The 21,394-nt window shown below is 59.5% G+C and overlaps 1 protein-coding gene across 3 annotated transcripts in view; it reads left to right on the top strand.

Annotated features, from left to right (window-relative positions):
• DIS3L2 (DIS3 like 3'-5' exoribonuclease 2) overlaps nucleotides 1-18,908 on the top strand; it is a 360,246-nt gene extending 341,338 nt beyond the window's left edge. For all 3 annotated transcript variants that reach the window (XM_052655148.1, XM_052655156.1, XM_052655165.1), the window contains exons 15-21: nucleotides 10,440-10,623; nucleotides 11,337-11,423; nucleotides 14,419-14,566; nucleotides 14,898-15,028; nucleotides 15,196-15,300; nucleotides 17,144-17,245; nucleotides 17,889-18,908. In XM_052655148.1, the coding sequence (XP_052511108.1) occupies nucleotides 10,440-10,623; nucleotides 11,337-11,423; nucleotides 14,419-14,566; nucleotides 14,898-15,028; nucleotides 15,196-15,300; nucleotides 17,144-17,245; nucleotides 17,889-18,041 (910 nt within the window). In that variant the 3' untranslated portion in view covers nucleotides 18,042-18,908. The remainder of the gene's footprint in view (nucleotides 1-10,439; nucleotides 10,624-11,336; nucleotides 11,424-14,418; nucleotides 14,567-14,897; nucleotides 15,029-15,195; nucleotides 15,301-17,143; nucleotides 17,246-17,888) is intronic.
• The last annotated feature ends 2,486 nt before the right edge of the window (nucleotides 18,909-21,394 follow it).

The raw sequence follows: 21,394 nt of genomic DNA on the forward strand, positions 1-21,394 counted from the left end.
GGGGCATTAAAGGGGCCCCAGCCAGGGGGTCCAAGCCGGGCAGATAAGCCATTGCAGGGGCACCTCAGTGGCCCCCAGAGGTGGCGGAGCTTCTGTGTGGCTTGGCCCTTTCTCCTCTGATCAGCGGCTCTGATTCTAGTTGGATAGCCGCTGCAAGTGGAGGAAGACGTGTGTCATCAAAAGGCAGAGCGAGCAAGCCCTAATTACTAGCTCTTCGAGGCAGCACAGCACAAACTGCCTCCTGGTCCTGCTTTGGGGCAGTTTTTGGCCTCTAGTGCAGCCCAGGGCACTGGCTTGCCGGTGCCTCCCAGAGCTGAGCCCTGAGCCTGGAGAAGGGAACGAGGCTTCTCTAGCTTCTTTGCGCTGACAAAGGGCTTTCTGCCTGTCAGCCCAGCTCCAGGCAAGTCCCGTCCCCACTCCCTACCGCAGCCACTGGGCCTCCCTTTTGGCAGGACCCGACGCTAGAGGCTCAAGGGCCCTGCTGAACTCCCAGCCTCTGGAGACTTCTCTCGGAGCTAGAAAAAACAAGCAGCTGAAACGTGCCTCCTTGCTGCAGCTGGGCCCCGCCCGCCGAACCTATAGGAAGGCCCTGGAGGGGATCCAGCCTCCCCCGAAGAGGAAACCTGGCTCCGGCCTCACCCGCAGGGCCTGTTATGTCTGGCTCCAGAGGCCTTCTCCTCTGGGGTTTTCCATGCCTGTGAACCCGGCCCCATTCATTTCCCTGTGGTTTCATGGGAATGTCCAAAACGCTCAGCAGGTTGCAGCGAGCCCAAGGAGGAGAAGGGTCAGCGAGAGGCCCGGGCCGCCGAAGCACCCTCTACTCAGAGGCCTGCAGCGGGGATAGAGGCCAGCTGTGGGTGGGCACCCACCTGTCAATCAGCTGAGTTTTCCTCTGGTGCAATCCGCCCCCAGCCACCCACCCACCACCCAGGCGACTCTGCCTGTGGCTCCCTCTCTCCAGGCCTCCCCTTTCCAGCTCTCCAGGGTATGAGTCCCCCAACTGCCACCCTCCCATCTCGTCCCTAGCAGCTCCCACTGTTGTGTTATTTAGCCACTGACTCTCCACCTCACCTGGGCCAGGCCCTTGCGTTTTCCACCTCACTGTACTCGGTTAGGGGCCGCAGGGAGAGCCCCTGGACCCCCTCCAGGGCTGCTCAACTTCAGAGAAGGGGCCATGCTCTGGCGCACAACTCTTGCGAGAGGCCCAGCGGCTGCCTCCACGGCCCACGCGAAGCCCAGGGGCTCCCGGCCCCGCAGAGAGGATGTGCCCAAGTGGAGAAAATGTATAGTCTTCAGAAGAAACGAATTGAAAACTGCCTGGGAGCAATTCTTATCCAATTTCCAAGTTAGCAGTTTTCACCAAGAGCTAATTGAAACTGCTCTCTGTAAGTGGCCTGATTTCCATCTGCATGAGGCTCCCGCGGAGTGTCTGCAACAAGGGCCCTGGCGGCTCAGGGTAGCAGCAAAGAAGAGCCTGTGCTTGAGTTGTTCTTGAGCTTTGAAAATGGATGCACTTTCTGGTTTGGGCAGCGGCCACGCCACTGTGCCCTGGCTGCCCGGCTCCCCAGTCATTTCCAAAGCCGCTTTCTGAGTGTTCTGGGTAGGGAAGGGGTGGGCTGAGTTCCTCACCTGGTTAGCCTGGTAAAAATGTATCTGGAAACGGAACATCCTGGGAGGCCCAGCCACTCTCGCCAGGCAGGGTTCCTCGGATGGGTGCAGAGGAGTGCGGGGGCCAGGGGCCAGGGGCCAGGGGCCAGGGCCCTGCCTACTGGTCGGCACAGTGCCCAGGCTGAGACCCCACTGCCAGTGCCAGCCTCGGCCATCGTCTCTGGGAGTTCTGTGGGAGCACAGAGTAGCCCACCCAGTGTGCCCAGCCCCGCTCTGACCTCATCTGGACTGCGGCTGCCTCTTCCACGGTGCAAAAGACAGCAATCCCCACCCCAGGTCAGCCCATGGAGGGTGCCCTGTCCATTGTCCCTTTTCAGGGGGCACCCCACTTCAGTATTCTTGCCTGGAGAATCCCATTGACAGAGGAGCCTGGTGGGCTGCAGTCCATGGGGTCACAAACAGTCGGACATGTCTGAGTGACTGTCACTTCACTCTGTTGACCCAGATGGGTATGGATCCTACTCTTCTCTCCTGCACCCAGTGGCCTTGAAACAACAATTTTAGGGACAGTGCCTTGGGTGAAGCTCCAAGGTTATCCAGTGCTCCTCACGCAGGGTCTCCCCCCGGGTCGTCCCATCTTTTGGAAGCTTAAAACAACAATTGGAAAATATTATACAAGCCCTTCACAGCATCTCTGCAAACTCTTGCCTGTCTCACCCACACACGTGCTGAGAGGAGTCCACACGTGACCTCCCTCGCCCTTCGGTCTTTGGTTTTCTGAGCCTACATCCCTAGCCCCACGGCCATGGCTTCAGGCTGCTCCTTGCCAAGTCCAGGGCTCTCTCGCTCTCTCTTGCCTCTTCCTCCCCAGCATAAGGTCTGCACAGCAGACACCTGCCCACCTGCACCTTGCTCCCTGCTCTCACGCCCCTCGGACCTCCTCGTCCCCCTCTGCGCCCCCGCCCCCTCCGCCCTCTGTGCCCATGACCAGCTCACTCCCTCACCTGTGTGCAGCTCTGAACACAGGCCTGCCCTGTCCTCCTCTGTCTCTGCTGCTGCCTGCAAGCCTCAGCCCCTCCGCTTCTGCCTGACTGCCCCGGGCCCCTGCTCCCTGAGCCCCAGGGCCACGTGATCTCTTCTCTGACTGTCCTCATCCAGCATCTCCCCCAGTTCCCCCGTGCACCCCCATCCTGGAGTCCGGCTCCCCAGGGCCCACCCTCACCTCTTAGCCCCTCCTCCCTTGATGCCTTATTTTCCAGACACGCCTGATGCTTTCTTCGCTCTCCTCCATAGTTGACTCTTTCATCCTGTTTGTGTAAAGTGTTTCCCGCCTCTTGGCCATTGCTTGAGATTGATCTTAGATTTGTGAGCGTATCCCACCCCGACCCTTGCGAGGTTGGGGGCTTCTGGAGGGCAGGCTGAGGCTTCCTGAGCAGTGCCCGGGACACAGCAGAGGCAGCAGGGCCTCCAGGTCACACAGGTGGAGGTGAATCCCAGCTACTGGTTATGGAGCTGTGGGACCTGGGCCTGATCACCTCTTGTTTTTGCACCTTAAGCTTCCCCACACATCAGAAAGGGGTGAGAGGACTGAGAGTACAGAAAGGGGTGAAAGGCTGCAGGAGGATTTGATGGGTCTGTGGCCTGTCCACTGTCACAGGTGCTTAACGGATGTCTCTTCCCTTTCTCCTTGCACTGACCCACGGCAGCAGCTCCAAAAAAGTTTTGGAGGGTGAGGCAGTGAACAAATTAATGGCTGTAGATGGGAGACACCTTACTCTGGTTGGTTGAAATGACAAGGCCACCAGCTTCCTCTAAATAGGGATTGGTGCTCTGTAGACTTGGAAGATGGGGAAACAGCAGGGGAGGGCTGTAGGGGAATGATGTCAGTAGAGCTTTTTTCTTTGTTGTTGTTCAGTTGCTGTCATGTCTGGCTTTTTGCAACCCATGGATTACAGCACACCAGGCTCCTCTGTCCTCCACTGTCTCCTGGAGTTTGCTCAAATTCATGTCTGTTGAGTCTGTAATGCTATCTAACCATCTCATCCTGTGTTGACCCCTTCTCCTTTTGTCTTCACTCTTTCCCAGCATCAGGGTCTTTCCAGTGAGTTGGCTCTTTGCATCAGGTGGCCAAAGTATTGGGGCTTCAGCTTCAGTATCAGTCCTTCCTTTGAATATTCATGGGGTTTTTTTCCTTTAGGATTAACTGGTTTGATCTTGCAGTCCAAGAAGACTCTCACGAGTCTTCTCTAGCACCACAGTTCAAAAACATCAATTCTTCAGTGTTCAGCCTTCTTTATGGTCCAACTCTCACATCCATATATGACTGCTGGAAAAGCCGTAGCTTTGACTATACAAATCTTTGTCAGCAAAGTGTTGTCTCTGCTTTTTAATAGGCTATCTAGGTTTGCCATAGCTTTCCTTCTAAGGAGCAAGCGTCCTTTAATTTCATGGCTGCAGTCACCATCCATGGTCATGATTTTGGAGCCCAAGAAAATAAAATCTGTCACTGTTTCCACTTTTTCCCTTTTTCTTTGCCATGAAGTGATGGGACTGGATGCCATGATCTTAGTTTTTTAATGCTGAGTTAGGGGATCAGAAATATATGTGTGAGGGCTGTGTACCCATGAAGAAAGAGGGCATTGTGGCAGGGACATGGCCCTCTGACTCCTGACTGTGCCCCTTCCTGGGAATCCTTCATCATGAACAGGTTTATTGAGCATCCACACTGTGCTGGGACTCACACTGGGCTCAGGGTAGGCGGCACGGGGTAGAAAGGGGAGACAGCCTGTGATCAAAGGGGTGATGACAGTGCGGGCTGAGTGCTGTGACGGGACAGGTCTGGGTGCCCTGGAAGCCTGCAGCCGCCAGGTGGGCATCTCTTGCTGCCTCTCCAGAGGAGGGGACATCAGAGAAAAAGAGATTTGAGGAGAAAGGTCTCAGATTCCAGGCTCAGGGAACAGCAGTGCAAAGGGACAGAAGCAAGAAAGAGGCCGAGAATGAGCTGGAGTGTGAGGGGTGGGGGGCAATGAGAGGGGAGAGGTGATGCTGGCACCAGACAAGGGGAAACCTCGTTTTACCAAGAGGTGGAACTGTCCCAGGACAGTGGTCACCACTGAAGGGCTTCATGTGGGAGAGGGGGGTGACCAGATTTGCCTTCGAGAAGGAAAGCATCTCTCTGGATGTGAAGACAGAAACAGCTGGGAGTGGCCAGAAGTAGGGAGGCTGGTTGCTAAGAGATGAAGGCTGTGGACCGAGGCTCTGGCATCAGGGTGGGAAGCCTCTAGGAGCTTGCTCTGTTCAGTCTGCATCCTCGGTTTGGGGCACCCAGGCCAGTCACTGCTGTAGTATGCATGCTGATAGTGTAATATTTAAGACCAGGTTGTTGCATGCCCGTTGCTTCAGGTAAGTAAGGTGAGATTCAGAGAGGTTAAGAAATGTTTCTGAAATCACACTGCTTGTGAGTGGCAGAGCTGGGACTCAAGACAAGCTCCTGAGCTGATACCACTAACTTTTCCCCTTCTCCTGTTGCCTTGGGCTGTCCACATGCAGGATATCCTATAATTTTTAAAAAAAAATCACGTAAAATTAGACCTTAGTATTTCATACATGTTTATACCTTTTCGTTAAGTAACATACCTTGGCAAACGTTATGCTAGACAAGGGGTCGTTGCTGCGTGAGGCGGGCGTGTCCTTGTGTGTAGGTTGCTTGTGGTCTTTCCCTGCCATCTGCTGTAGCGGGTGATTGTGACACCTCTAGGCTTGCTCACCTCCTCCCTGGGATGAGAAGCCTTCCCCTCCGGCACCCAGAAGCCCAAACACAGGTGGGTGGGGTGCTGTGGACTGAGTGCTGCTGAGCTTGCATCCTGGCATGGCCCCAGTGAGCCATCCATGTGTCTGTCACAGCAGAGCCTGCCCTGGCTCTCCAGGTCATGGGGCCCCTGGTGGCAATGGGCTCCAGATAGATGCTCAGCTGATGCCAGGCCTGGTGCCCAGCTCTGACCATGTGGCGTGCTGTCTGGAAGATGTTCCCAGCTGGTGGCCTTTCCTGAGCCCTATTTAGGGCAGTTGTCAGGCAGAAGCTGAGATCCAGCATACACACACACACCGCCTTCCCTGCAGAGGGTAGTGATGATCTCACACCTGTGTCAGGCTGGGGCAGGGGTGGGATTACCATCAGAGCATGGACCCCGACCAGGGAGCGTGCCCAGCTCCATCCCCACTTGGGTATCAGACCCCAGTATGTGCAGTTTGCTCTCAGAGGACATCCTAACCACCCAGGGCATCTTGCAGCCCCATCTGAGCTCTGGCTGCGGGCCTGGGCCTGCAGCTCTGCCCCTCAAAGGCAGGGTCAAGGGTGACAGGTCAGCGGTGGGAGCTGCTTCTAACCAGCCTGTTCCTGCCCGAGCAAAGCGCTCAGCCCAGAGCTGGCCTTGGACAAGGAAACACACACTGACTGGGAGCCCAGAGACCCCTGGGCCTCTGTTCGCAGGGCTGCAGTTTACAAAGCAAGGCTCTCTCCTGCCCAGAAGTTCCTGGGTTCTAAGCGGCTCCTGCCACGTCCTGGGTCCTGTGGGAGGAAGATGCTGGCCGCCCCCTGCAGGTCTGTCCAGGAACTGACCCGCGAGGGGCCCCGGGGAGCCCTGAGAGGGGCCCCTTCGCTGGCCCAGATGAGAGCCCCCAGGACTGGCCAGCCCCCTCTCCTTCCGGGTGCCCAGCCCCGTTGCTGACTGTGAATCTGAACTCACTAGAATCTGACTGCTGACCGCTGGCCTTCCCCTTGGCCTCCTGCTCCCCGAGTGCACAGGGGACCCCCACCATCTGTGCTATGCCCTTCGCTCTCCCCCCTACCCCTGCCAGGGCTCCCCTTGGCCTCCTGCTCCCCGAGTGCACAGGGGACCCCCACCATCTGTGCTATGCCCTTCGCTCTCCCCCCGACCCCTGCCAGGGCTCCCCTTGGCCTCCTGCTCCCTGAGTGCACAGGGGACCCCCACCATCTGTGCTATGCCCTTCGCTCTCCCCCCCACCCCTGCCAGGGCTCCCCTTGGCCTCCTGCTCCCCGAGTGCACAGGGGACCCCCACCATCTGTGCTGCACCCTCCAGCTCCCCCTAGGGCTCTGCCGGCTCGGGCTCCAGGCCCCCCGCTCTACTTTCTCACGTCCACACACTTGCATTTCCTCTCTCCCCTCCCTCCCACCTGCAGGGATGAGGACAGGTTGTAGGGACGTGGCCCCTGAAGCTGTTCTAGACACTAGGGGTCTGTGTCCCGTCCCTCCCAGGGGACATTGATGTTTTTCTGGCAGGAATGCTCTACCTCTCTGAACCATGTTGGAACGAGTTCCACAGGCTGCCCCTTAACCCCTGGCCCCCGTCCTGAGAGAAGCACGGAGATACCCAGGGGTGGGAGCCCCCAGAGGCACCAAGGGTCTCGTCCAAGGTCAGCCCCTGTGACCAAGGCGTCCCCAGACTCTCTTCTCAAGGGAAACAGCAGCGCACTTGTCTTTCTCTTACCACCCCAGCTGACGCATGGGACAGTACCAGGGCCCAGGGCAGACAAGTAGTGGGGTGACTGGAGAAGCGGGGCCTAAGGGCTGTTGTCGCTGCTGGGGCTCCGGGCTTCACCTCCAACTTCCTGTCCTTTCCCTTTGGGGTCTCCTCCTTAAGGTGGGGCGGGGGGAGGGGCCCTGCAGGAAATAGGGGCACGAGCACAGCTCCTGACTGAGGGGTCCACGCACATTCAGTTCCTTTGACCCGAGGCCGTGTGGGTGGGGGCTCAGGCTGGAGCCCCCAGCCCTGCCCTGCTGCGTGCTGGTCCTGGGCTGAGCTCACACAGTCCTGTCATGGGGCCATGCTGTCCCCTGCTGGCCACGCTGTGAAATGCAGCCTAGGTCAGCCCCAAGGTGCAGGCTGGAGACACCGGGCTCCCAGGAGCAGGCCGGGTGCCCACCCCACCACCACCCCCAGCCACAGCGAAACTTGGACTGCATGGGGAGACATGTCTGGATCCGCCTGACACACAGCCGTGTGTGCTGAGTGGGCAATGAGTGGATGAATGAACTGTGTCTGAAACGTTTAGGTGATAATGCTCCGTAGGTCTGACCAACAGCAGTGTGGGGAGAAAAGTGTTAGTGACTCAGTGGTGTCTGACTCTGCGGCCCCATAGACTGTAGCCCGCCAGGCTCCTCTGTCCATGGGATTCTCTAGGCAAAAATACTGGAGTGGGTTGCCATGCCCTTCTCCAGGGGATCTTCCAGACCCAGGGATCGAACCCGGGTCTCCTGCACTGCGGGCAGATTCTTTACCATATCAGCCACCGGAAAGCAGAGAGGACTTGAGACTCCTCCTCAGGTGACTGATCTAAATATGGAAACCAATGCACGGTGTCAACTGGCGCTAGACCTAGACGGGCTCAGTCGGGTCCGACTCTGCGCCTCCACAGACTATACAGCCCATGGGACTCTCCAGGCCAGAATACTGGAGTGGGTTGCCATGCCCTTCTCCAGGGGATCTTCCCAACCCAGGTCTCCCACATTGCAGGCAGATTCTTTACCAGCTGAGCCACAAGGGAAGCCCCCTAGACAGGCTGACCCTCAACAAAGTGGCTAGTCGCACAGTAAGTGCCCAGGAGTGATGGAGGTGGCCTTCATAGAAGCATGGAGAGGTCAAAGAGGGCGTCAGATGGCAGGGATGGAAATCACAGGACCCCACGAGGAGACCCCAGGCTGGCCATTTAGCATGGAAGGTAGAAAGAGGGAAGCACCTCTCGTGGGGTTTTTTTTTTTTTTTTTTTTTTTTTCGGTTTTTTTGGCTTGGCCTTGGTGTCCCAACAGCGGGGTCTTAGTTCCCCAATGACCAGTGCTTGAGCCACGCCCTCGGCAGTGGAAGCATGGTCCTAGCCACAGGACCTCCAGGGAATTGCCAGCACCTCCCGTGTCTTTGATGCTGATGTCACACCACGCACATTTTCCTCCTGTTGTTTCACAACCATTTTGTGAAATAAGTGCTATTGTTATCCCTGAAGAAAATGGATCCGACGCGGTCAGTGCCTTGTTCGGGGTTCTACAGCAAGGACATGCTGGAGCGAGGATGCAGGTCTCACCTCTCGAGATTTGGTGTTCAGGTTCCCGCGTGTGAACTCAAGGGTTTTCAGCAGGAAATGATGTGCTCAGGACAGATGATAGGGAGGTCGGATGGCCGCTTGAAAGACTATTGCTGCAACTCAGTGGGGAAAGGAGAAGCTCCTTGTTCCACACACAGGCCTCCTAGATGGCAGAAGGGCCTCTGAGACCAGACCTGTGGCCTCCTTTGCCCAACCTCTGTCCTACGGTGGGCGGTGGGCTGAGGGCGGCCCAGCAGGGTACCCAGAGAGGAGGAGCTGGCAGTGCAGGCATGAGTGGGCCTCCTCCCAAGGTCCAGGCCTGGCGCCAGTGGTGTCTGGCCTGGGCCATCCCACCACCCTTCCTCAGGGGGAGGGCTTTGTTGAGGGGCGGACATGCTGTTGGGGGCAGCTTGTTAGACCAGAGCCAGTCCTCAGCGGGGAGGCCCATCAGGAAGGCAGGGCTCTGCCTGCTCACACTCTCATCCCCCCTCACCGGCTGTGACTTAAGAGCTTAAAGAGGGGATGGGGCTCACCTCAAGCACTGCCTGCACCTCCAGGAAGTGGACATGTATCCCTCAACTGCTGCCCAGCCTCCCGGGGCTCCTCCCTGACCTCTCCCGCCCCCATGGGAGCAGCACAGGCTTGACATGCAGCCCAGTGTGGGCTGCACTGAGGAGGATCTCCCCTAGGCTAGGAAAGGGCCCGAGAGTCTCCCCTGCGGTGGTGGGGGTTAGGGGGGCCAGGCTTTCCCATACAGTATGTTTGGGCTTCCCAGGTGGCACCGTGGTAAAGAATCTGCCTGTCAATGCAGGAGACATAAGAGACATGGGTTCGATCCCTGGGTTGGGAAGATCCCCTGGAGAAGGGCATGGCAACCCACTCCCGTATTCTTGCCTGGAGAATCCCACAAACACAAGAGGCTGGTGGGCTACAGTCCATAGTGTCGCAAAGAGTCAGACACACGTGAAGCAACTTAGCACGCAGGCACACACACACTACATTTGCCTTGTCCCCAAATGCCTGAGTTTCCTCTGCCATCTGTGACTCTCCTGTTCATCCTCAGAAACCCTCATCTTTCCAGGGAGGAAAAGGAGCCAAGTGCTCCTGGGAACAGGGAGCCCTGGGTCCGCACACCTGCCTCTGCACGGCCCCGCAGAGCCCCCTGGGTTCTCCTGGCCTGCTCAGGCACAGGAGATGCTCCCAGTGTTCTGGGAGACTTCATCATTCATCAGCGATCTTTACTAAACACCTTCTCTGGGTTGGGTGAGGTCCCAAGCACTGGGGCTGCAGCCAGGAATAAGACAGGCACCCTCCTCAGACCCCCATCTGGTGGGAGACGCAGCGCATGAGCTGACCCACCAGCAGAGAGGAGTACAGACTGGTTAGTGCAGTGAGGGGCATGAGCAGAGGGATGAGGGAGAAAGCAGCTGGCAGGAGACAAGCTGGGATGTGTGCTCCATGATGACCTAGAGAGATGAGGTTAGGGCGGGGGGAGGGAGGCTCACGAGGGAGGGGGCTTATATGTATACTCACAGCTGGTTCACGTTATTGTACAGCAGAAACCAACACCACTATTGTAAAGCAATTATTCTCCAATTAAAAATAAATTTATAAAAATATAGTGGATGCCAGGAGGGCATCTTTAAGCCAAAACAAGGATTCAAGAGAGCCAGCCAACCAAGAAGTGAGAAACAGTGACCACCCCCCCACGTTCCCACCCCACCCCCCACTGCAGGCTCGTGGAGGAGTTCATGCTTTTGGCCAACATGGCCGTGGCCCACAAGATCCACCGCGCCTTCCCCGAGCAAGCCCTGCTGCGGCGGCACCCACCACCCCAGACCAAGATGCTCAATGACCTGGTGGAATTCTGTGACCAGATGGGGCTGCTCATGGACTTCAGCTCTGCAGGGGCCCTCAATGTGAGTGCCGGGAACATGGGGGCTGGGGAGGCCCTGCTGGGGAAAGCAGGAGGCAAGCCAGGAAGCCAGGGTTTGGCAGCCAATTGCATCCCACCAGGGTCCTTGCCCTTTAGCCCTGTCTCCCCCGCAAGGGAGACAGGAGGCCCTGGGGACAAGGCCTTCATCTTGCAGGGCCTGGTGGGGAGCCCAGGAGACTGAGGGGGTGCCCTCAGGCCTAGCTATGGGCAGGGGTCCTGTGGGCAGGGATGGGCTGAGCTCAGGCTTTCTCAGGGCACTAGGGTTGGCGGAAACCAGAGGCTGTTTTTCATGGGGGGCTGTCAGATACTCCCCACCAGAACTGAGTGTCATGTGACTCAGGAACCCATGGCCTCGGCCCTGATTCCACAGCAGGGGGACCAGCCGCATCTGCTCTGGGCCTGGGGTTCCTGAGGTCAGACAGGAAGCCAGTCTGTCCAGGCCAGCCAGCCAGATGTGGAAAGACTTCCCTCGAGCCAGGACTCTCGAGGCAGGCCCGGCCTAGGACACAGGCTAGGGGCTGCTGGCCATCCCCCATCCTGCCACCAAACACCTGCAGGCCACCTGTGGCCATCTGAGCAGGGCTGGGACCCTCGGCTGGTCTTTCCTCCCAGAGCCAGGTCTCAGGTGATCAGCGGGGGACAGGGCCCCCGAGCCTCTCTCCCCAGGCCTGACTGCATTTCACGTGGTTCTTCTAGAAAAGTCTGACCGAAATGTTTGGAGATGACAAGTACTCCCTGGCCCGGAAGGAGGTGCTCACCAACATGTGCTCCCGGCCCATGCAGGTAAGGCAGGGCCAGTCCTCCGTCCACCCCACCTTCCACCCCCCGCCAGCCGCCCCCCGGGAGCACACAGGACCTCTCCAGGCTCGGAGAACCTGAGGGGAGGTGTGGGGAGAGGGGCGATGTGGGGAGGATGCCCCCTGGGAAGCATGCAGAACAGGTGGCCCCTGGGCTCCCTGCCACCTCCGGCTCCGACTTGCTGGCCTGTCCTGCTCAAGGGCCCCTTGTCTGGGGCTCAGTTAGAGGAGCCAGTTGAGCCTCACTTCTCCCCCTGCACAGCCCCTGGGGCTCTGTTTCCTGACAGCAGGAGGAGAGCCACCCCAGGCACCCCCCGACCAAGACTCCAGGGCCTGGTCCCCACAGATCAGACCAGCCTGGGCTCAAATGCGGACTGGTCAGCAACTCATGGGCAGATGGGGACCTGGAGCAGGAAAGTGCATTGGTCTCCCCAAGTCCTCCGCCGCCACTGTGGCTTGGGGGCCCCAGGCAGAGAAGTCTCCTTGGCCCAGATGATCATGAGAGGAGGAATCAGGTGTGGGGCTCTGTCTGCAGCTGGAAGACAGGCTGGCCACCCAGGAGGTAGACAGTGGGCTGGCTTCTGGCCACCAGTTTCGGCCTTCGACGGCTGAGCTTGGGGGCCCTGGGGGGCCGAGCATTTTGGGAAGGACCCCTACCCACCGGCCCCCAGTGCCCTATCTGGTCAGCAAGAGCTGCCAGTGTGAACAGGAGCAGTGGTGGGCCCAGTGCAGCCTAGGGGTGCTGTCCAGAGGCTCCGTCACTGGGCAGATCCAGTCTGTCCACAAGAACCTCAGCAGCTCACAGTTGAGTTCTGAGGCCTCTGGCTCTGCCAGGAATGGGTCCATCAGGTCCATTTGGGTCTGGCTGCCATAACCCTGCCCCCACTCACAAATGTCTGCCCCACACCAGCCACCATAAAACACCCCCCCACCACCAATGGAGAGGGAGGGCATGCATCTCTGGCCACTGGGCTTGACACCACAAACAAGGCCAGTGGGGACCCTATTTCCTCCACCAGCCTCTGGAAGTCACCCACCCCCAAGGTGAACCCAGCCCTGAAGCTCCAAGGGAAGGGGTCCCGTCCTCAGTCACCCAGAGCCTGACAAAGACCAGACTTACCCTGGCCTCGCCTGCAGTGACCTCAGAGACCAGCCTTAGCCTGGGATCTGATCTCAGGGAGGGACCAGAGAGACCAGGGTGCCTGGTCCCCTGCCTCTGCCCCATTTCTGGGTCCCCATCCATTCCACTCTTCCCAGAGACACCCCCACTGCCCAAGAAGGGGCCGGGGCCCTCCACCCTCCTCACCCAGCTCATCTGGGGACCTGGGCCCCTGCTGAGGACAAAGGCCAAACGTGGCTTCCGAGGGAGGCGGCTCCCATCTCCCTCGTCGACTCACCCCAGACGTAACCAGGGCCCAGGGGGGACCAGAAGGGAAGCGGAGCCGGGCAGCAGAGCAGGTCAGCTCCAGCTGCGTCCTGGCTGCCAGGGCCTTCGATCACAGAGTAAGTGGAGCTGGCTGTGCTTTTGGCCCAACACACGGGAGGGTGTGAGGGTGTGAGAGAGTGTGAGGGTGTGAGTGAGGCAAGGGCGGGAGCGAGTGAACACATGTGGGTGTGACTGAGGCCCTGGCCAAGCAGCTTGGTCACTGGCTCCCAGGCATCATGGCGTCTCCAGGGACGGTGGCCCAGGCTCTCAGCACAGCTGCCCCGTGGGAGCCGGGCTGTTTGCTGCTCCCCTAGCGACACTCAGCACTCGGGTCAGGGAGGCTGGCCGACCCCTGCCTCCCTTGGCTAATGAAAGGTCAAGCCTTGGGGGCACAGGGGTGCCAGGGCGCAGGCATGGCCATCAGCAGGTTAGGAGTCAGGGCCAGAGGGCCGGAGGTTGGTCAGTCATGACCCAAGGCAGGGCCAGGGCCAGAGAGGACAAGCCAGGGACCTGTTTTGCTCTGGGTGGGGGCGTCCTGGACCTTCTCTCCTATCTCGCACTCTGGCCAGATGGGGCCATCAGGCTTGTGTCCTGATCAAGGACACTTCTGGCCCCTGGCCCGGCATGGCCATGGTTTCCTGCGTAGCCACCCCCAGCCCCATCCTAGGGAGGGGCAACCAGAACTGCTCCTTCCTCCTGGGTCCTGGCAGTAACAGCCCCTAAAACCCAGCAGTGAGTTCTTGTGCACGAGGATGGGACTCCTCTCCGAAGTCCTCTGACTTCAGCCCGTGGTCCCCCTGCCCTTCCCCCCACCTCCCCGAGGGCTGGCATGGCTGCTCCCCCAGGACTCTGAGAGAGGAGGCCTTTCAACATCTTAAGGGTTCCTAGCAAGAAGCACCAGAGAAGGCAATGACAACCCACTCCAGTACTCTTGCCTGGAAAATCTCATGGACGGAGGAGCCTGGTAGGCTGCAGTCCATGGGGGCGCTAAGAGTCGGACACGACTGAGCGACTTTACTTTCACTTTTCACTTTCATGCATTGGAGAAGGAAATGGCAACCCACTCCAGTGTTCTTGCCTGGAGGATGTGGGCTACCATCTATGGGGTCACACAAAGTCCAACACGACTGAAGTGACTTAGCAGCAGCAAGAAGCACACGTCCTTCCCCCACCACCCCCCACCCCAGTGACTCCACTTCCAATCCCCAACAGAGGGGTCTGGGTAAGCCCTGCACTGGGCCTCAGCAGGAGACGGGTGAGGGCCCCCATGACTCCAGTCAGCCCATGGCAGCCCCAAGGATAACCACCACCACCTCACCCCCACCACCCCCAACCACCCCCCACCCCCCGCCATCCCCACCCCCCATCTCTCATGGAACAGTCCCTGGTCTCCGCAGGCCTCCCCAGCTTTGTTCAGCTGCCCACAGCCTGGCAGGTGGGCCCATGCCCCCAGTGCCCCGCCTGGTGAGTCTCCCAGGCTCGCAGAGTACACCGGACCCCAACCTGGTCTGGCCCGGCCCTGAGGTACACCCTCATTCCTCCCCCTACCCCCCAGATGGCCGTGTACTTCTGCTCAGGAGCTCTTCGGGACCCAGCCCAGTTCCGCCACTACGCCCTCAACGTGCCGCTCTACACACACTTCACCTCCCCGATCCGCCGTTTCGCGGATGTCCTGGTTCACCGCCTTCTGGCCAGTGCGCTGGGTAAGGGGGCAGCCCGGGGGGGGCGGAGCCAACCACGCCCAGAGTGGGTGCCTGGCAGCTAGAGGCCACACTGCCATCGCTGGGGAGGCCTCACTGGGTGGGGTGGGCACCCTGAGCCACTGGGCAGCCTGTGCCCAGAACCTCTCCCTGTGAGCACATGCTCGGGGCCCCAGGGCCCTGACTGTGGCCACACCCCTTTCTTGGCCCTCCCGAGCCCAGCACAGGCAGGCCTCACTCCGCCTGGGCCAGTGGCACCATGCTGCTGCACCCCGCACCTTGACTGGCGCACACAGGGCGCCCGCCGGTGAACCCTTGACCATGCTCTGCCCAGGCTACCGGGAGCTTCCAGATGTGGAGCCTGACACCTTGCAAAAGCAGGCCGACCACTGCAATGACCGCCGCATGGCGTCCAAGCGCGTGCAGGAGCTCAGCACCGGCCTCTTCTTTGCCATTCTGGTCAGGGTGAGGCCACCAGCCATCCCCGCCCCTTTCCCTCCCTGCACCCCACCACCCTGCCCGGCGCCTACACAAGGAGTCCCCCTGGGAGTCCAGCCCTTCAGCAGCTGGGGTGGGCCCTGGGGAAATGCCCCATTCCTTGGCCAGCCCTGGCTGGAGCCCTACCCCCGCAGGAGAGTGGCCCCCTGGAGTCGGAAGCCATGGTGATGGGCGTCCTGAACCAAGCCTTCGACGTGCTGGTGCTGCGCTATGGGGTGCAGAAGCGCGTCTACTGTAACGTGAGTGCTGGGCTTCTGGGGAGTCGGGATGCTCTGGGCTAATTCAGGATGCTCTGTTCCCCAGGGAGGAGTTGGGATGCTCTGGGCTGATTCAGGATCCTCTGGGCCCCAGGGGAGTCCGGATGCTCTGGGCTAATTCAGGATGCTCTGGGCCCCAGGGAGGAGTCGGGATGCTCTGGGCTAATTCAGGATGCTCTGGGCCCCAGGGGAGTAGGGATGCTCTGGCCCCAGGGGGGTCGGGATGCTCTGGGCTGATTCAGGATGCTCTGGGCCCCAGGGGTGTCGGGATGCTCTGGGCTGATTCAGGATGCTCTGGGCCCCAGGGGGGTCAGGATGCTCTGGGCTGATTCATGATGCTCTGGGCCCCAGGGGGGTCAGGATGCTCTGGGCTGATTCAGGATGCTCTGGGCCCCAGGGGGTTCAGGATGCTCTGGGCTGACTCAGGATGCTCTGGGCCCCAGGGGAGTAGGGATGGGCGGGCAGAGGGAGCACCAAGCTGTGTCCACTCAGCACACTCCCTTCCCACCTGCCTGTCCCTGTTCCCGCTGCGGATCTACTTTGTTTTCCCAGCATCTGCTGCGGTCTTGGCCCAGGGACAGCCCTTGTTAGACTCACGAGCAGGCAAGATGGGAACCTAGGCCAAGAGCCCCCATCCCTGTCCACATGGGGTGGTGACACCGCACCCCTCACTCACCTGTGGCAGCACCAAGTCCACCGAATGGGCCTGCTGAGACACCCAGCTGTCCTGCCTGGGGCCAGGGGTCCAGGTCAAAGGTTGGCCTTGGGCCTCTTTCCCAAGGACTCGAGCAGCCAGAGACCAGGTCAGTCCCAAACCAGTGTAGGTGGCAGGGAAGGCAGGTTGAGGAGAAATTTTTTTTTTAAGGAACATGGGAAAAGGAAAGATCAGAGAGAATGGCCCGAGGCCATGCTGGAAGCTGTGTCTCCTGAAAAGAAAGAAGAGGCCAGCCTTTGTCTCTGTCCCGCCCTGGAGGCACTCTGTTTGAGTTTCTTGCTGAGGGTAGTTGGTGCCACTTGAGGAACCTGTTCTAGCTGACCTCTGACCCCGGCTGTGATTTCCTGACACCCAAAGCACTCTGGGGAGTGCAGAGCCCAGCATGGAGTGTGAAATAAACACAGTGTGAATAAAATGGACTAAAGCAGGGGAGACGATATGGAGTCCAGCAGGAATCAAGTCGGGCTTCTGTTGGGAATTCCCCTGGCTGTCCAGTGGTTAGGGCTCTGCACTTTCATTGCTGAAGGCAAGGGTTCGATCCCCAGTCAGGGAACGAAGGTCCCACAAGCTGCACGATGCAGCCAGGAAAACTGCTGGACTCTTGTCCTGAAGTTCATTGACACAGTGGGATTCAGGTCTCAGTCATCTCTGCTCACAGCCCAGCCCCTCCTCTGTCTGTGCTAACAGACCCAGGCCGGGAGGGGTGGCGGCCCTCCAGCCCCAGGTGCCCGGTCCACCTCCACCTATGTGGACAGTCCCTGATGAGACAGACAGGGCCGCCACCTGCCCCAGTAACACACCGAGCCCCCAGCCCCTCCCCGCGCCCATCCCTCGGCGAAGGTGGCCTGTCTCGGTGGCCTCCCCAAAGCGGGCAAGAGGCGAGAGGCGAGGATTGGAGAGGTCCTCCCCCATCAAAGGTCAAGCAGCCCAGAGCCAGGCAGCAGGGCGGGGAGCTCCATCATGGGTCAGTCAGAGGTCGGCCAAGGCGGGGACTGCTTCCAAGCACTGGGGGAAGGGGGGACCTTGCAGGCTCAGAGGTTAAGAGGCGGTGCCTAGAGCCTGAGTCCCATGGCACAGGCATGTGCATCGCCCACACCGCCCCACATACAGATGCTGCCCCTGCGGTCCCACCATTTCCAGAAGGTGGGCAAGAAGCCGGAGCTCACGCTCGTCTGGGAGCCCGAGGACTTGGAACAGGAGCCAGTGAAGCAGGTGAGGCGAGGGTGGGGCCGCCTTCCCAGATCCGCACTGCGTCCCCGTCCGCCCAGCTCTTTGACAAGCCGCCTCCTGCCTCATGGGGTGTCCTCTTCAGGGCTCCCTTCCTAGGTCCCCCTGACCCCACCCTGCACTCAGCTTCCCCCCAACCCTGGGTGGGAACTCAGGTTCCCCCCCTCCCCACCCTGTGGGCCCGGCCTCCTGGGATCACCACTCTGGGGAGAGGCCGGGCCTCTGCCTGCCCCTCTAAAGCAGGGGTCCTCAGCTTTGGGGTCCTTTTGAGACTCTGATGAACACTGTGTAGACCTCCTACCCAGGAGGACAGATTTCACCTACAGTTGGCCTCACAGGCCAGACCCAGACGGTGAAGTTTTCTGCCTGGTGCTGAGCGGCCTCCACCAGGCATTGCACACAGCAGCATCAGGCTCCTTCCCTTCTTACCAGGACCCCACGGCCTCCTCGGTCCTTGAACAAGCACGGCTTACTGACGGGTCCGCGGAGGCCGAGACAGGCAGAGCCAAGGCCGCCGGGGCCCAGCTGGGTGCACTTGCAGAGCCGGGCTTTGCCTGAAACCCCAGCCCCTGCTGTGCCCCTGGCCGGGCCCTCCCCAGTCACCCTGCCGGGCCCTCCTCACCCTCAGGTCATCACCATCTTCAACCTGGTGGAGGTGGTGCTGCAGGCAGAGGCCACCGCCCTCAAGTACAGCGCTGTCCTGAAGAGACCGGGCACCGAGGGCCTCCTAGACCCGCAGGACCAGCTGGGGTGTGGTGACCACAAGGAGGAGCAAGACTGAAGCCACCAGCCTGGCCGCACCCCTCTCCCCCCTGCCCCTCAGCCCCCGCTGGTTTTTAGGAATAGGACCTTTTGACACCAACGGGGATTTTTTTTTTTTTAATTTGGTTTTTAACAACTCAGGGTTTTGTTTTTATTTTTTTCATCCTGTTCTATTTCTGCAGTGCAGTTTTTAAGCTGGAGGGGGTAGAGGGTGGGGCTGGCTGGACGGAAGGCTGAGGCCTGGCCGGTGCTCAGCTGCCCAGAGCTAGACCCGGTCCTCCCAGAGGCCAGCCCCTCTTCTGCCCGTTACCCACTGCCCGCCCCTGCACAGGAAACCAGGGGTTTTCAGCAAATCAGTGTCGTGGAATAAAATCAAGTGTGAAGTGCTGTCTGGTGTGTGGGGCAGCTGGGTGCCCCTTAGACCCGTGGGGCCTGGCCCGGCTCCACCCCTCACAGCTCAGCCAGGGCGGCTGCCCTCAGGAATCTCCCATCAGGTCCAGGATGATTCATGGAGCTGGCCATGTGACAGATGGATGCCAGGGCCTCAGTCTGGCTGATTAGAAATGGAATTAGAATGCCATACAGCAAGCACATCCATCACCCTGAGCAGATGGCTGTGTCCATCCCCACCCCCCACTTCCTCTCGGCCTGCTGGCCCTCCTTGGCCTCAGGAGGGGGGCCAGGGTCCTGTGACACCCCTGCTGCCAAGGCCAGAGCTCTGGAAGGGAAATAGGTGAGGTCTGGTGGTTTGGTGATGGGTGAAGGGGTTTCTATAGCCTGGGCAGCCTGACTGAGAGCCCGAGGGCAAGACATCTCCACCTGCCCCCCTCACCTCCACACCCTGCCCCGGGGGATCAGCCTCCTCTCCTCCAGCTGTCCCCAAAGGCCACCCACAGAGCCTGGGACCCGAGGGCAGAGGAGAGCCTCCTCAGAGGGACACCCTCAGGGCAGAGCTGGGTCAGCATGCTGGGTGGACCCAGGGCAGTGAGGCCCCAGGCCGAACACCCTTCCTCACGGCCCCAAAGCCCCGGATCCTGGTGAAGCGTAGCCAGCTTGGTCAGCAGGGAAGGTGTTTGCTGCCTGGACTTGCCAGGGAAGCAGAGGCTGGCCTCGCCCCGATGGGCCCAGGGCCGAGAGACCTGTAGCAGCCCCAGCACCTCCTCCCATTTACAGAAGGGGAGCCGCCCCCAGAAAGGGGGCAGGTCTCCAGCCAGGCCCAGCGTTTGGCACCTGCGCGCTCCACACCCCCAGCCTGAGGGCCCAGAGCAAATGGCCCAGTGCTCTTCCCGCCTGACTGCAGCCGTGTCCTTCATCCACATCTGCTTAGACGGCAGGTGTCATGGACACCATCCGAGTGCCATACGCTGGGGCACACATCCACCAGTCCAACGAGAGACCGTTGTGGCCCCTCGCTTGGGGTTAGGGGACTGTGGATAAAGGCGGTGATGAGACACAAAGCTTGTCAAAGAGACTTCCCTGGTGGTACAGTGGATAGGTACAGATTCCTGGTCCAGGAAGATTGCACACGCCACAGAGCAGCTAGGCCCGCCAGCCACAACTCCTGAGCCCACGTGCTGCAGCTCCTGAAGCCTGTGCACTCTGGGGACGGTGCTCCCAACACAGACTAGCCCTGCTCCCAGCAACTAGAGAGAGCCCACGCAGCAATGAAGACCCAAGACAGCCAAAAAAAAAAAAAACGTCAAAAAGGAAGCCTGTCACACCTTCAGCTGCCCCAGAGCACCTGCGCGTCTCCCCAGGGACCGACCTCAGGGCACTGTGGGCAGGGATGTGTAGATGCAAAGAATGTCACCACAGGACAAGGTTCCAGTGAGGCTCAGGCTGAGGTGAGTGTTCCCAGCCGGGAAGGGGTGGCGCTCAGAAAAGGAAAGTGCTGGCCCCTGGCCCGCATGTGTGAAGGCGCTGAGACTCCAAGCTTTCTGACATGAGCCGTGAAGGGCAGAGGTCACCAGGGTCAGAGGGCACCCAGAGGACGGGCAAGGAGACACTGGTGAGGTAGGAACAGGTAGGTCCCCACGGGCCACCTATACCAGCCCGAGAGCTTGACTCTGCTAAAGGCTGTCAGAGCCAGGGGAGGATCTCATCGGGGCCGTGACGTGATGTGACCTTTGTCCTTCACTTGTTTGTCAACAACCGTGAGAGCCTCCCTGTGCCCGTGTCCTCGGGGAGCGTGGGGTCGGGAGGGGAAGTCGAGTTTCTAGAGTGGCAGGTGGTGAGTGTGGTGTGGACGGCGGAGGAGGAAAACCAGTGCTGAGGAGGGGGCACGTGCGGCTGAGATGCCCAGGAGCTGCCCGTGGCCACTTGGGGGCACCCCTTAAGGCCAGAGTGGGCTTGGTCAGTGAAGGGAGCCTCTGGGGCTGTCTCCCCAGTGGACTCATCTCTTTGTGGGACCTGCTCCCCAGCTTCTAGCCCATTCCACCTTCTCAGGTTCCTAGGAGCCACCATTCTGTACCATGACGTCTCTGATAGGACTCCAATGGAGTAGACACCTGGCCAATTCTGGGGGTCTCTCCTAACTAGAATTGGGGGAAGGGGTCAGTCTCTCCCCAGGATGGTAGGCTGCAAGATACAGAAGCCTGGGTTTCCAGAAAGTCACTGCGAAAGAAGCAGTGGACACCAAGAGGAAGGGAAGCGGCTCAGAGAAGGGAGACCGAGAGCCACGCAGGCACCGGGTTTCCTCCCCAGGAGACCTGGAGGACCACCACGTGGGGGGTTTCTCTGCCTTCTGGTGGTTCACCCACCACCAGGAGCCTTCCCGTCAGTTCCCTTCCCCCAAAGCTGCTTCACATTGGGTTTTTTTCTTTGCAATCAAAATAGGAATCTCCTTAAAGCCTCAGGATGTTAGCAAAGGAAACCTGGCTCCCCTCCCCCAGTTCAGTTAGTTCAGTTCAGTCGGTCAGTTGTGTCAGACTCTCCGACCCCATGGGCTGCAGCACGCCAGGCCTCCCTGTCCATCACCAACTCCTGGAGCTTCCTCAAACTCATGTCCATCGAGTCGGTGATGCCATCCAACCATCTCATCCTCTGTCGTCCCCGTCTCCCACTTTCAATGTTTCCCTGCATCAGGGTCTTTTCAAATGAGTCAGTTCTTCACATCAGGTGGCCAAAGTATTGGAACTTCAGCTTCAGCATCATTCCTTCCAATGGATATTCAGGACTGATTTCCTTTAGGATGGACTGGTTTGATCTTGCAGTCCAAAGGACTCAAGAGTCTTCTCCAGTGCCACAGTTCAAAAGCATCAATTCTTCAGCACTCAACTTTCTTTATACCAGCGAACAGCAAAGCCAGTCTACTGACATTGCTTGTGGGGAAGCAAAATTTTTTGCAGGTGCCAAGCAAGGAGGAAGGGCAAC

The sequence above is a fragment of the Budorcas taxicolor genome, chromosome 2, assembly GCF_023091745.1.
Source record: "Budorcas taxicolor isolate Tak-1 chromosome 2, Takin1.1, whole genome shotgun sequence".
In the NCBI taxonomy this organism is placed as follows: Eukaryota; Metazoa; Chordata; class Mammalia; order Artiodactyla; family Bovidae; genus Budorcas; species Budorcas taxicolor.